The following is a 16,492-nucleotide window of genomic DNA, read 5'->3' as shown; positions in this document are numbered from 1 at the left end:
AGACAAATTCAGTAAATAGAAGGAAATAACAGAATTTGACTATCATAGAAATGATGGTGGTTATATCTTGCTATAAAGGAAAGAATAGTGGTCGTATCTTGCTACTATGGAAATGATGATGGCTGGAGATTATGGTGAATTAGGAAGAACAAAATAACTTTGGCTGTATCTTGCCACTATAGAAATGATGATGACTGGAGATCATGGTGAATTAGGAAGAACAAAACAATCTTGATTGCGTCTTGTTACTATGAAAATGATGGTGGCTGGAGATCATGGTGAATTAGGAAGAACAAAATAAGCTTCTAAACTCGGTCCTTTTTTCAAGCAATAATTTCTTTCAAATTCCTGCCAAATCTGATTCGCACCACATCATGCTTCTACGCACGTGAGCAAAATCATCAATTTGGCTCTTGGATCCATATATGGCATGGGATCATCTCTTTCTTCATGATGATGTACATCATTTCCCCCTTGTTGAGTAGGATTTGCCCTCAAATCCAAGTCTTCCCCATCATCCAAACTATCCTCCAAGTAAGGAGAAAGATCTCGAACATTGAATGTAGCGGACACATTGTAGTCACCAGGTGATTCAATCTTGTAAGCATTGTCATTCACTTTCTCAACAACTCGGAATGGACCATCAGCACGTGGCATGAGCTTAGATTTTCTTTGGTTGGAAAATCATTCTTTGCGAAGATGTATCCAAACAAGATCACCTGGAGCAAAGCGAACTTGTTTTCTTCCTCTGTTGGTTGCCTTCTCATAAGCCGCATTCTTCCTCTCAATCTGCTCCTTGATGCTCTTATGCATGGACTTAACCAACTCAGCTTTCTTCTTCCCATCCATACAAACTCTTTCGTTGATTGGAAGTGGTGCCAAATCAAGTGGGGTGATAGGATTAAACCCATAAACCACTTCAAAAGGAGAATGCTTAGTAGTGCTATGAATACTACGATTGTAAGCAAACTCAACATAAGCCAAACACTCATCTCAATTCTTCATATTCTTGTTAACAACAATGCGAAGCAAAGAAGAAAAGGTACGATTTACCACTTCGGTCTGACCATCGGTTTGCGGGTGGCAAATCGTGCTGAAGAGCAATCTAGTACCAAGCTTCTTCCACAAGGTCTTCCAAAAGTAACTCAAGAACTTGACATCTCGATCAGACACAATGCTCTTTGGTACACCATGCAGACGTACTATCTTTTTGAAAAATAATTCTGCAACATGTGAAGCATCATCAGTTCTGTGGCATGGCACGAAATGAGACATTTTTGAGAATCGATCCACAACCACTAGAATCGAATCCTTCTCCAAAAGATTCGCAACTTGCCGCTGCAACTCCTTGGCCTCCTCGGGATTACATCTATAGGCTGATCTATTTGGTAGGGCAAACCCTGGAATGAGATCAATCTGATGCTCGATCCCTCTGATTGGTGGCAATCCTTTTGGTAACTCTTCCGGGAACACATCTGTAAATTTTTCCAAGATCTCCTTCATTTGCGGTGAAAGGGAGATTTCTTCACTTGGAACCTGCTTAGCTACAAGAATAAAAATAATTTCATGGTTAGTCAAAACTCGCTTCACTTCCCCCTTGTTGGCAAATAGGTTCTCTTTCTTGTCCTTTTCAATCACAAGCTGATCCTTTTGGACCTGTTACGGGCTAAGTGGTGCCAACACTATGTTCTTCCCATTCTTAGCAAATGAATAGGTGTTTTTGAAGCCATCATGAATAGCCCTCCGATCGTACTACCAAGATCTTCCCAAAAGAAGATGGCTGGCTTTCATAGGAATTACGTCACAAACAACCTCATCTTTGTAGGACTTGCCAATAGAGAAAGGTACTACAACCTACTTTGTAACCTTCACATCACCATCGTCAGCAAGCTATTGCAATCTATAGGGACGGGGATGCTGCATAGTCACCAGATTAAGTTTTTTCATCAAAATAGTAAAAGCCACATTGGTACAGCTATCCCCATCAATGATAACACCACATACCTTATCATGGATGGTGCATCTGGTATGGAAGATATTTTCGCGCTGCTTATCATCCACTTTGGCTTGTAGGTTCAGGTTGCGACGAATAACCAACAGCTCTCCTTTATCTGCAAACTCCACATAATCTTCTTTTACCTCTTCCAAAATAGCCTCATCTTCACTTTCAATTTCTTCTTGTGACTCCCGAATGAACATCACCCTCTTGTATGGACAGTCAGAGGCTTTATGACCGTAACCAAGACACTTGAAATATTTGATATCTTGACCTCATCTGGAAGGTTGTGAATTCTCCACCTTCTCTTTTTCTTTGGCCGCATCTGTGACTTGCTTGCTAGAATCACTTTTTTCTATTTATTTTGGAACCACCTTAGGGACGGACCATGGTGATAAGGAAGATGAGTTGGTAGTCTTACTTGACTTACTTGCACCACGCTTGCGCTGTCTTTCCACCTTAACAGCAAGTTTGATCACATCGTCAAGGAACACATAAGATTGCAACTCCACCGTATCAACAATCTCCTTATTCAAGCCTCCTAAGAACCTTGCAATGGTCTGTTCTTGAGGTTCTCGCAAAGCGCATCTCATCATTAGCATCTCAAATTTTTTGACATAATCCTCAACACACATCCCCCCTTGTCTCAAGCTTTGTAACTTGATGTACAGCTCCTGCTTATAATATTGAGGGACAAATCGTTTCTCCATGATCCGCTTCATAAGCCTCCAGTTTCGAATCTCCTCTTCTCCATCCCTCCTACGCTGAGCTTTTACATTCTCCCACCAAAGATTAGCATAATCAGTGAATTCAAGGGTAGCAAGTTTACATTTTTTTACCTCAGAATAGTCTTGACATTCAAAGACCTTCTCCACACATTGCACCCATTCTAGATATTCTTCGGGTGAGCTGGTTCCTTTAAAGGATGGGATCCTCATCTTAATATTATCTCCCAAACTTTTTTGCTGTCGCCTTTGCCATGGGTGTTCCTCCACACCATCATTATCTCCGGGTTCGTCATACTCTTCTTCATCATCGCGATCAACTCGTCGTGGTGCTGGATGGCCATGCCGCTGTGGTGGTGGGGAAAGTGTTGCCAACCACTCAAACGCTTGTGTTAGGCGATTGAGTTGTTCCATCATCTCTTTTTGACGTCGTTGGAGACCCATAATCTGAGCTTGTTCCAGACTCATGCCTCTAGGAATGATAGGGGCCTCGTCTCCTCCAGACATGATTTGGATGTCAAACACTCCCTCAGGCTCTGATACCAAACTGATGTGTCCAGGCCTAAATAACTATCTTGTGTAGGTAAGAATAAAGGTTGGAGCACAAGAAAAAAAAAGAAACCTTTGAAATCTGATTGATAAGAAAATCGCCACAATCAGATCACAAAGGGATAGAACACCACACTCAAGAAAAGAAGAATGTGAGTGATAAGTTCTAGGATTTCTAACTTGCCACTAACACACAGGGGTTAGATAAGAAAAATCAGCAACACTCATTTTCATTCATTGAAATCTGAATTGAATACATAGGTCACCTCCCTTTATATAGATAAGAGAGGGAACATAAGACAAATTCAGCAAATGGAAGAAAATAACAGAATTTGACTATTATAGAAATGATGGTGGCTATATCTTGCTACAAAGAAAATGATAGTGGCCGTATCTTGCTACTATGAAAATGATGGTGGCTGGAGATCATGGTGAATTAGGAAGAATAAAATAACTTTGGCTACATCTTGCTACTATGAAAATGATGGCGACTAGAGATCATAGTGAATTAGGAAGAACAAAATAAGCTTCTAAACTCGGTCTTTTTTTCAAGCAATAATTTCTTTCAAATTTTTGCCAAATCTGATTCGCACCACATCATGCTTCTACGCACGTGAGCAAAATCATCAATTTGGCTCTTGGATCCATATATGGCATGTGATCATTTCTTTCTTCATGATGGTGCACATCACGACCGATACTAGCACTAGATTACGGGCGGTGATGCTATTTATAGGAAAACCAAGCAATTGTTGATCGTGCAAAGTGATAAAGGTTGGGATTGGGTTTCAATATGAATCCTAGCTGACCTTAACCGGTACCAAGCCAGCATACTCTATATTTCAGAGTCCTTGAATAATATGAAATTGACTTTCCTTTTGTAGGAATATATATATATATATATATATATATATATATATATATATATATAAAGTAGCACATATTTTTGGTAACTTTTACACTTTGCATACTGCAAGGTTGTTAGGGGTGGCGCTAGGTGTTGAAAAAATGAGAGTCTGATTGAGGTCGAGCATCATTTTTAAAAAAAATAAAAAAATAAAAAATAAATATAGTCTATTTTAAAATTAAAGATCTTCATTACAACATGTTGTTTTAATGATTTAATCTAAAATTAAAAATTTTCATCAAATTTTTTGTCGAAACACCACATTCAGAAGATTAAAACTTTTCTGCGTTTTCTGTTTTCTCCGTTACTTACATAGGGCAGCCTATTGTTCTATTCTAAAAGTCTAAAATTAAAGGTCTTCATCATATTATATACCTAAGTTGTCATAATGATCATCTTCTCCATCATCAAATAGGTCATTCTCTACGTTCTCTTTAATCTCTTTTTCTTCTCATCGTAAAATCAGTGCACTACTGACCTACTTTGTGAACTATTTTATTGAAGATAAATACAAACATATCCTGTTTTATTGAATAAAAAATAGAGACAAATAGAGAAAGAGGAGAACAAATTGTGAAAAGAGGATGAAAAAGGGAACAAAATTCATATCTTTTTTTTTTTTGCTTGGGCACCATCAACTTCAATGGAGAGAAAGAAATTGCCCAAGCCGTCCAAAATCCAAGAAAGTTGAAGGGGTACAGCCGTACAGGATGCATATAATTATAACTCTTTAATCTCTTTTTTAAAGCCATTTGTCTCTTAATTTTTTTAATAAATTACTTAAGTATCCTTCTTTTTCATTCTTTTAAAGAATTTATCTATTACCCATAGCTGTAATTTCAAATTAAAGTGAATTACAGCTATTAAATTGAAAGCTGAACATCTAGGAGAATAAAAATAATTTTAATTGGACGCCAAAGGCGAGCGCTTTGTACCTCGCTCCAGACGAGCGCCTAGGCGGCAGAGGCGCTCGTCTGCTTGAAGATGCCTCGTCTGGAGGAGGCTGAGGCGCTTTCAGCCAAGGATGCCTCGCCTGAGTGCCTAGACACGCCTAGACAAGTGCCTTAATAATGTTGGCATATTATTATTTTATTTTATAATATATTTATAATATAATTAATTAAATTTTTATATATTTATTATGATTTGTATTGGAACTATTACTAACCTGTATTGACATAAAAATCCGATGGATTTGCTGAAATCAATATTAAACCTGATTCAAGCCAACCTTATAGAGTAGGGTTGGGCTTGAGGTCAACTTTTTAATGACCCAATTCAAATATGGATTGGATTTTGGTTGTGCCTATTCTTGATCCAACCTAGTTTGCTTGCATCCCCAAGAGTGAGAGTGAGATAGTTGTATTAATTGGATCCATGTTACCCTATTTTCTTGGCACCCTTTAAATCACCGTATTTAAAGTTCTCTAATGTAAGGCTTGATTTTTTATTTTTTTGAGAGGAAGACTAATTTGATTTATATTTTTTTGCATGTACACCCTCCTATATATATATATACATATATATATATATATATATATATATATATATATATATATATACATATATATATATATATATATATACATATACATATGTATATATATATATACATATATATATATATACATATATATATATATATATATACATATATATATATATATACATATATATATATATATACATATATATATATATATATACATATATATATATATATACATATATATATATATATATATATATATATATATATATATATATATATATATCCTTATAAAACACTTATTTTGAATGTATACCTTTCTTTTTCTTTGTTTTTTGTATATTTACTCATATCATCTAACACTATTAAAAAATAAATATTTTAATATTAAAATAACTAAAATACCTTTATGGGTAGATATGTAAAAAATAAACTTTATAAATGTATACATACAAATAGCATCTTTATGTGTATATTCATACAATTTTATATATGTAAGAGTGTATATGCTCAAAAAAACTATAAAAAAATAAAACATATGCTTAAATGGCAAAAAAAAAATTATAGTAAAGATAATTAAGTCACTCTTGGTTGAGGAGAGTAATAAAAAAATCAATATTATTATACTATATAATCTCATATTGACATTAATTCTTATAGAACATTAATTCTTATAGAAGAAATCATATTATCTTGGTGAAAGTTTTGCCTCAATAAATAAATAATTCACTATATATAAATCATTAAAATTTATTTCATTGATCTTAACATCAATAATTAATTTAAATTCAATATATTATAGTATTTTAATAATAATGAAGAATATACAGATGTCATAAACTCCATAATGATAATTAGACCAAATAAAATATAAGAATATAATTACTAAAATAGTCATTCAATATTCCAACTTGATCAAGTTAAAATCTTAAACAAGTAAAAATTAACAATATCATTTAGCCTTTTTTTTTTTTGACCTGTCGATTTAACTAAGACATGAAAGATTTGACAAGTCTTAAGTTTTGATTATTTTTTAATAAATTTTTTTTGAGTATATACATAAAGATACTCATAAAGTTGTCATTTATATGTATACCCTCGTAAACATTTCTTTTTGTATATCTATTTATAAAGACATTTTAATCATCTTAATTTGAAATCTTTTATTTTTAATGGTATTAAATAATATAGGTATATATGCAAAACAAAAGAAGGATATACATATAAAACAAATATTCTAAGAGGGTATATATATAAATAGTAACTTTATGAGGATATTTATATATATATTTTTTATATATTTAGAAGTATATACATGCAAAAAAAATCTCAAAAAAATTATTGCAATCACATGATGTTAAATAAGAAAGAGTTGCAGACATGATGGATGGAGGCTCTGCCAGCATAAAAGCCTCTATTTTAATATATACTCACACATACATATAAGATTATTTCATATAATTCATGCATTAGATTTTTTATCATGCATTTAGTTTACAGTGTAAAAAATTAACTAATATATACTGATAAAATGGGATTGTTTAAGAGAGATTATATAAACCTTTTGTTATGTTACCTGAGATTTTATACCTAAGATTTGAAGCTGTTATTGTGTTAAGGTGTAACAAATCCTTTCTCTCTAAGAGATGCCACCACTTTTAAAATATCTGCATAGATTATTATCATACATTTACTTTACAGAGTGAAAATTTATATTATATATGACGATCAAATAGAATTTTTTAGAGAATATTATATATTGTTGATATATTACTTAGGACTTTATATATAAGATTTGAAGCGGTTGTTGTATAGAAGAGCAACAAATCTCCTCTCTAAGATATTATCACTCTTAAAATGTCTGCAGTCGAGACCTATCTAATTAAAATCATTAAGTATATTGGTAGATAAAGCTATCTCTTCTAAATCTCTCAATTAATTCAAATATATTTTGAAGCATCAACCGAGATAGCAACTGGATTTAACGAAACATGGGGGTAAACAATTATTTATAGATGGATTAAAAGAATATGTATAGATGTGCTCTAAGTTATGAGATTAGAAAATATCTATAAATATATTAAAGTTGTAACCTATGATATTGAAGACATCTATCCTTTAGTGTTCTAAAAATATACCTTTTCATATATATATATATATATATATACATATTAAAGTTGTAACTTATAATATTAATACTATCTATTTAAAACGGATGTTGCACATGTGGCAGAGTGTATGTGCAACATCCGACAGAGTGTATATAACAGATTAAATATATGAATATGGCATATTAAATATGGGAAAGGGTTTAATGTGGCAAAGTTATAATTCTAATCTTTAAAAATAACTTTATCTCTGTGCTTTTAAAAAGGATTATTCATATATTTTGTAGGTATAGCAAAGTACAGATTAAATATAAAAATAACTTTTAATATAGTAAAATTATAATTTCAAATTTTAAAAATTAGATGGATGGGGATTCTGTATATATCCTATATATTAGAGAATCAAAGATAAATTCTCAACTCTACTTTCAACTTAAAAGTAGCTCTCCAGATAAACTTTATGTAAAAATAGCTATCCATTCCAAACATAAGTTAAAAATAATTATCCATTTTTGATTGAAATTATTCTTATATCATTATATCCTTTAAAATACTACAGTATTACATTATCATAGTGTGGTATACTTTTACAATAAGATAGTATTACATTATATTAGTGTAGTATTCCTTTATAATAATGTAGTGTTGCTTTATTGTATTATATTAATATAATATTTTTTATAATAAGATAATATTATGTTATATTAATGTAGTATTTTTTTATAATAATATAGTATTATTTATTATATTATATTAGTGTAGTATTTCTTTACAATAAGATAGTATTACATTATCATAGTGTAGTATTCTTTTATTGTAATATTACTTTACAACAATATAGTGTTATAATATATAGTATAATTTTAAAATAATATAATATTACTTTATAATAGTGTAGTATTGCTTTTATTATTGTATAGTATTATTTTATAATAATATAATATTGTTTTATAACTGTAAGGATGATTGCATCATTTCATTCTATTTGGATAGTTATTTTTAAGTTATATTTTAAATAAAAAAATTTTTTATTAAAATTTAAATTGATAATTATTTTTAAATTTAAATTGAGATGAATATTTTTATTAATTATATATATATATATATAATATTTAAAATAAACAGTATATTAGTTAAACGGTTGGGACCGGGTCCACGGCAAGCGATCACCGGACTGGATTCATTCTCCAGTCGCACGTGAAACAGGGGAAATCATATGAGCTTTTTGGTGATATGCGCTCAGCGAGTGAGCGAACTGGGGAAAGAGAGAAATGGGCGGAGCGGAGGCGCTGGGGGCGTACCGGGCGCTGCTGCGGGCGACACGGAAGACGTTCGCCGGCGACACGCTGATGCTGTCGGAGTCGGCTGCGGAGATTCGGCGGAGGTTCGAGGAGAACCGTGGCGTGACGGCGGAGGCCGAGGTCAAGCGACTCCTCGACGAGGCGCGTCAGGCCTCCCACTTCATCACCCACATGATCGTCCAAGCCAAGCGCAGCTCCACTACTGGAGGTTACGGTAAAATATCGAGATTTCTTCTTGTTGGTCGTGCTTTGAAGCTGATAGCTATCATTTCAATCTATTTTTGTCGAAACTCTGCAATTATTCCTTCCATCGGATTAGACATTTTGGTTTAAAAAATCGTATTTTTAGAGCTGGATAGATTTAAACTTCAAAGCTGAAGAGTGTGGATCTAGGAATAGGAGAGAATTCTCAAATTATTCTTTATTTTCCTGGTCGCTGAATAGATGTTCCAACTGTTCGTCAATTTGGTCCAAGTATTCATCAATTATGCATAAACTTATGAATTTTAAGAACTCGATGCCACAGAAGTTTACTATTGATGCTGGATATGATAGTCAATCATTTGCCTTCTCATGCCTTGTGAAATTATGACTGATGAAACGTTTCAGGAGGTAAAATAGCCGGAAGCATAGGTTTTTGGAGTTTCAAGGAACATTCAGCTGGAAAAAGTGAATAACATTCTTAAGATGGAAGGGCTTTCCATATCCTAGCTGACCATGTTCCACAATTTTAATATTTGTAGATGCTCATGATTGTTATTTGGCATAACAGTTCATAGGGCTATTCTTTACTGAATGATGTTTGCTAAGATTTCGGGATGAGAAGGACAAAGCTGTAGAGGGACATCAAACTAAATATAAAAGGCCAAGAAGTCTATGGGATGATATATTTCGATATATTGTGGAAAAGACAAAACGTAGCAATATGAGGAGATCTCATCATCTTTCATCACGTCTGTTTAGTTAGTATTATGGGTTGAGTCATGGGATAGTCTGAATTCTATGATGGTCTTATATTGTGACTGGAGGTATAGAAAGTAGTCATGATTTCATGATGTCTTAGGTCAGAAAAGTCTGATGTTGAGTTTGGTTTAGTTTATTATTATTTTCTTTGTTTGAATCTGAGGATTTAATCTGGATTTTTGTTTGAACTTTAAGGACAACTTTTTTATCTTTTCATTGTTTTGGCATTAGCAAGCCCTAGGAGGTGACAATGCCACACTCTATATGGTGACTTATGGAAAATGTCACTTGGCAAAGATGGCATCAATACTACCTAAGCTCACTTTACTATTAGGTATTCCTTAAAGTTTATTTAAGTTAATCCTTGCTCTTTGAAGCAAATAATGGCATCGGATCACTGGTTTGTATCTTGACCAACAAAATTTTGTTTTTCTATTTGGGTAAATTACAAAAATGCCTCCGAGAATAGGTCGAAATTACAGGTACATCCTATTGTTTAAAAAATCTACAGTTATATCCTTAACATTTTAGTCAACCCTATAGTCCAACCCTTGCTGTTAACCGACCTATTAATATTAACTTGAATCTCATTTTCATATCATTATAAATTTTTGAAATGACAATAGTCTTGAATAAAGTATTAAAAAAAAAGATGTGGAACCTTCCCTTCTATTAAACGCCAGAATCGCCACCTGTAGGGCTCATTCCCGTGCCATCAGGCCCCACCCCGCCACCCATCCCTCGAAGCCCACTGGCACTACCGTCGCCCCCCTCATGCACCAAACGAACCTCGCCCCCCCGCTCCGCTCCAACCCTACTGCCAGCACCTTTGCCTGTGGTGGCGCCAGGACCTGCTAGCTCCCGAAGCACACCAGCACTACTGAATCATCTGGGCACTCGTCCAGCCATTGGATGGATGGTAGTGGGGCGGTGGGGAGTGGATCATGCCCAGCGGAGGAGGGGTTCACGGAGGCCGGCGAGGGTGTGGATGAGGGATCAAAAGAAGGCGGGATGGAGGTCCTTGGAGTTCTCAAGACCCAGGGGGAGGGCGGGGTAATTGGGAAAGGGGAGGATCAGGGGGCCGACGGTGGGCGAGCGGGAGAGAAGGGGGTCAAGGAGAGGCCGGTTCTTGACGGCGATGGCGATGCGGGCGAGAAAACCGATGGCGAACACCAAGTAGATGCCTGCGAGCACCATTTGCTTGACACCTCCTCCTTCCTCCTTTGCCGCCGCCGCTACCATTGCGTCCACTACTGTTCCCACTCCCATCTCCATCCTTACCCCACCCCCCGCAAGCATACCGCCGGCACCTCTTCCTCCTACCATGGTGGACGAGCAGGAGAGAAGAGGGTCAAGGAGAGGGTGGTTCTTGGTGGTGACGGCGATGGCGATGGCGATGCGGGCGAGAAGACCGATGGTAAACACCAAGCAGACGTCTGCGAGCACCATCTGCTTGATGCCTCCTCCCTCCTTTGCTGTCGCCGCTACCATCGCATCCACCACCGTTTCCACTCCCATCTCCATCCTTTCCCACCCCCCACAAGCGTGCTGCCGGCACCTCCTCCTCTTACCATGTCCCTCCCCTCATCCTTGCCGCTAATGGCACCGCTACCGCTACCGCTGCCGCTGCCAGCACTGCCACCCCCACACCCCCCTCTCCCTCCTCGCCAAATCGGTGCCCCCTCTCAGGGTTCTCCCCCTGAACGGTCTTCGGTCGTTATCAGACATGTTTATAAAGAGGCCAATAGTGCGGCCGATCAGATGGCCTCCTTTGTGGCTGAGCATACGGCAAATATGGGTTAGACGGAAATCATTGAGGTATCGCAGGCGTTTCAGGATGTGCTTCTTTTTGACTTTTTTGGCTGTATTCATACCCGTTTTGTATGAGTGCTCCGTTGTACCAAAAAAAAGGGCAGTGGTTCCGAAGCCCCAGACCGCTCTGAAGCCCCTGTTAAAAAATACGGAGGGCAATTTGGTCTTTTTATATTTCTATAACTTCTTAACTAACGCGATGGTGTCTTGGGGGGCTAAGTGTAGATTTTTCAAAATCTTGGGTGAAACTGTAATAAAGACAAACCTCTGGAAGATTTTTGTAATTTACCCTTTCTATTTTGCTATTTCTGTGCATTAGTTTAACATAATTAGCTAAGTTAAATCTTAAGCACAGCTGCAGTTGCTGCTAGTCCACTTTGCACCTTAATTCTCAATATAAATATCTTCAGATAAGCTACAGAAAACAGAATATGTTAAAGCCTTCATTTGAACACTTCAAGAAAGTTCTTGCTTCATCTTGTCCTTCTTTCGCGATTTTGCTTAACGAGGAACTTCTAAGTTGATTTTCTGTATCATATAAGACCTGAAGGTGCACATTTAGTATTTAAATTCTTTTTTATGTGGCATTGTGTTTACTGAGGTCTTTAATGGTAATACTCTTCGTGACTAAATGTATAAAAATACCATACTGGTCATGCAGACTTTCACAAGGATTTTTTGTTGGACTGAACATGTTAAGTCCACACTTTTTGACATCTTGGTGCATGAGACTGCTCCAACATCCAACAGAGGGGTCCCAATGTGACTGGTTATGCCTGTGTATTGTCATCTTGTTACATTTGGGCTTGCTTGAATACCTATATTCTCTTCATCATACCACATGCATCAACATATATCAAAATACATGATGCCTGTTCTGCAATTTATCTAGGAAATTGGAGATAATTGTCACAGTCAAAACAGCCTGGCCATCACATGTTGTGCAAAATTCTCTCATTCACATTCCTCGTCACTGTTGTTGCTAGCAGCAGATCAACACTTGAGCCTAAATTTAGTATGGCATCTACTACTACCCTGAATTATGGAGATATGGTAATGTTTTCCACAATGTGATTTAGAGGATCCTTTAAGTGCCTTTCCCATACAGTTCATCATCTTATCTCCTTTACTAGTGGTTTCTAATCTTTGATATATTTTTTTTTAGCCTCTTCTATTATATCGAATGGTTTATGAGATCCATGTCAACTGCATACTGTATAAACTTGTTTTTTTGGTGCATATTATTGCAGAATAACATTCAAATCACAAGAAGAGCCAAATCAAATATGTTGCAATCGTGCAGTTGTGATCATTGTAGTTGTAGAGCAGAGGGAGTCAAATATTGAATGTCTAGGGAAAGCTTTATCCTTATGTGTGCCATTTGTTCCATAAATCAACCCTTTTCTTTTTTGTCATGAAAGGTTGATGGCATACATCATTAGCATGCTGAATCATATCTCCAAATAGTTATCTTGGGAAGGTCACTAACTCATTACAAGTTGTCCTTTTGTTGTCAACTGCTTTCTTCCATGTTTTCTCCACTTTTCTAGGTTTTTCACCTTATCAAGCCTGTTGTTGCTCCTTTGTGTGCTTCTTTAAGGCAACCAATATGCCGCCACATTCTTCATGAAGTTCAATATATGCTAAATTTTGGCTTTACAACCATGTTATTGGTCCCTACCTGGTTCAATAAACACAATTTTTATGAATCAAGAGGATCTCAATGTAACAATTGTTTCCAGAGCTACTCTAGAAGGAATGATTGACATGGTGTGCAGTTATCTGCAAGCACTTATTTAGCAATACATTGTTTCCAGAAACATATTCTTTGGTTGCTTATTTGCTTTATGACAATTTTGAACATTCAATTAAAGAAGTGATTGGTTTATAATAATTATATTCAAAGGTAATGTAATTATTAAAACAATGAGTTCATGGATTATTTGTTACATGCATAAATTCATGAATATACACTAAGAGATTGAATTATTATCTGTTTTTTAGAAAAAAAGAAACTTTTGTATTACTGGATTGATTTTTGGAAAGAAGATGAGAATAATTATGATCCTAGGTGAAGAGATGCAACTTGAATGAACTCTTGCATTGTTTATTAGACTTAAACTAAGAGAAACAACAATTTAAAAGGGAAAAATGTTTGAAGATCTCCAAAGAAGGGTTTTATGCTATTTTTAACCTTAAAATTAGGATATTGTCGTAGATTTGCATGATCGATCATTTATGCATGCCATTGGTGTATGATCTGGTTGAACTACTGCTTTCTCAGAATTATTTTGTGGCATCAAATGAATCCTCCAAGGTTGCCATTGCAACATTTACTCCTGAACCATTGGTTTGTGTCTTGGCTCATTTTTTTGATCAAGCAAAACATGTTGCAATGAGGACATCTATACTGTATCCACATATACCATCTTGGTTTTGCCTGTTGAAGTGGCAGAAACTGTACATCTGTATTTCCCAATATTTCAAACTGAAAATTGTATCCATGTAAGGATGGAATGTACATATATAATACCAAAAAAGGGCAGCCCAGTGCATGAGACTTTTGCCATTTCAAGGTCTGGGGAGGGTCAAATATATGCAACCTTACCTCGTGTATGGATATGTTGTTTCCATGTTTTGAACCCATAACCTTCAAGTCGTGATGGAGCAACCTTACTATTGTACCAAGATTCACTCTCTTGTGCATATATAATGCTAGTTATTTGAAGATGAGTATGTGCCGTCCACGATATTAGTTGACACTGTGCCTCCTGCTGCTGTAATATCTTGAAAATCTTCAAAGAAATTTTCATATTCTGTAAGGAAAAAATTCCAATTTTCATTTATTTTGACCTATCTAGTGTGTATTTTCATGTTCTGTCCATATTTATATGTCTGGTTGCTTCAAACTATTGCCAACATTGTTTAATGTTGCTTGACCTCTCCAGCTATAAACTTATTTCATTTTTGGTTAATTATCTACATTGTCTACTGCAGTTGTGAGGCCTAGTAAAGAGCATGCTGGAGCAACACTAGAGATTCCTTCTGAAGAGATTCTCTCTAAGTCGACGTGAACAAAATTGAGCTAATTAGAATGTCAAATGTAACAGCCATCAATATTGCAGGTTAAGTATCAGATCGGTTGATATATTGAATATGTGTTTCATCTGAGGAAAGTAGCAGGAATATTTTATTCTTCTACTTGAGCTTACACTTCAACTGTTTATCTAGCAGAACCAACAAGAGCAGAAGAAATATAAGTTGCTATTGGGACTAGTTGTTCATTTGTAAGTTGTAAAGTTCAGGGTGGAAAACTCATAGGCTGGTTGATCTATATTTTCCGAAGAGGTTCTGCAGGAACCTAATTGACTGTCATTTTTTTTTCAAAATTGAGTCTTCGCTCTTTCTATCCTGAAGATTATGTAGAAATTAGCTTATCTGATATTGCTGCATTTACTTGTGCAATGAGATGAGCAGATCATCATAATATACTGCATGCGTCTCACTGTAAATGGATTTGCATATTGCTCTGTTCTTCAATGCAGTACATATTGCTCTGTCCTTCAATGCAGTACATATTGCTCTGTCCTTCAATGCAGTAGCAGATTTCATGTTTGTTCACTGATTCCTTTTTTTTTTTTTTTTGGTGATGTCAAATTTGGCTTGCCTTCGGTAACATGGTTCTTGTACATCTTTTTCATGAGAACTCTCTTCACGGCTCTCCTCGGCCATTTTCCACTTGCCATCATTTGCTGGCCTTTTTTGTAAAATGGGGGATGGGGAAGTCAAAGTTACGAATAAATGAACAGAAAAAAATTAAATTATTAGCCTCAGTATAATGTTTACCTTTTCCAGCTTATTTAATTGAACTTATTGATTTTATTTTCTTATATTATTTTAATTTCTTTCATGGCTTTCACAGGGATTTATTTCTTTCACATTTAAGCCCTATTTGGATAGTTGAGCCCAAAATCCTATGGGATTCCTGGTCCAATCATAAAAAATATTAGATTATAAGTAGGATAGGTCCTCTATTTATAATTATCTAGAATTATTTTTGAGTGGGTTGGCTTGGATCCTATAAAAAGAAAAAAATGACTTACAGGTTATTTTTTTCTCTCTATGGGATTCGAATGCTGAGGTCATTTTTTTTCTCTCTATGGGATCCGGACCAGTCTATTCAAAAAATGATTCTTGATATTTATAAATAAATTGTCTGATCTGTTTACAGTTCATTATTTTTATATTTAGATTATGAATTTTATAAGATTTTGGGTCGAATCATCCAAATGGATTCTTATTTATTCATAAGTCCATTCGAGGTCCCGAGAATATGGCTCAAAGTCCTTGTCAAGTCAACCATCAATTAAGTCACACAGCATTATGGCCACACCCATCTTTACTGACCTGGTATGGTACTAGTATAATATGGAGGCTTGGTATGCCTTGATACTAAAACAGTATGGGTGTCGTGCCAACTCTTGTAGTATGCCTTATGTTTATATGGGGGTATGCCCAAAAAATAAATGATTTGTATAGTGCTGGATACTGAGACTTAAAACCTTGATTTTAACCTAATAGATTGAGATGTGTAGTCTGGTTAATCCGGCACATCTCAAAGAGAGTATAATTGAAGCCCCAC

At 35.4% G+C, this 16,492-nt stretch overlaps 1 protein-coding gene across 2 annotated transcripts; it reads left to right on the top strand.

Annotated features, from left to right (window-relative positions):
• Window positions 1–9,014: 9,014 nt before the first annotated feature.
• On the top strand, window positions 9,015–15,417 carry LOC105045194 (mitochondrial zinc maintenance protein 1, mitochondrial). 2 transcript variants are annotated; one of them, XR_832009.2, is made up of 3 exons: window positions 9,015–9,289; window positions 14,848–14,975; window positions 15,085–15,417. XR_832009.2 is itself a non-coding variant. In XM_010923371.2 (2 exons), the coding sequence occupies exons 1-2, from the start codon at window positions 9,046–9,048 to the stop codon at window positions 14,922–14,924; spliced, it is 321 nt and encodes a 106-aa protein (XP_010921673.1). In that variant the 5' UTR covers window positions 9,015–9,045; the 3' UTR covers window positions 14,925–15,417. The 2 variants fall into 2 exon arrangements, 1 of the variants encoding a protein (XP_010921673.1); XM_010923371.2 differs by having other exon boundaries at window positions 14,848–15,417.
• The last annotated feature ends 1,075 nt before the right edge of the window (window positions 15,418–16,492 follow it).

Source organism: Elaeis guineensis, chromosome 5 (assembly GCF_000442705.2).
Source record: "Elaeis guineensis isolate ETL-2024a chromosome 5, EG11, whole genome shotgun sequence".
NCBI classification, from domain to species: domain Eukaryota; kingdom Viridiplantae; phylum Streptophyta; class Magnoliopsida; order Arecales; family Arecaceae; genus Elaeis; species Elaeis guineensis.
Note: the sequence above shows the minus strand (reverse complement) of the source record. Positions and strands in the feature narration are given on the sequence as shown.

What these genes read in the sequence shown, in the direction of transcription:
- LOC105045194 (XM_010923371.2), top strand. Translation starts at nt 9,046, where the DNA reads ATGGGCGGAGCGGAGGCGCTGGGGGCGTACCGGGCGCTGCTGCGGGCG. An exon ending in CTCCACTACTGGAGGTTACG is followed by an intron (nt 9,290 to 14,847) that starts GTAAAATATCGA and finishes TGTCTACTGCAG; the next exon opens with TTGTGAGGCCTAGTAAAGAG.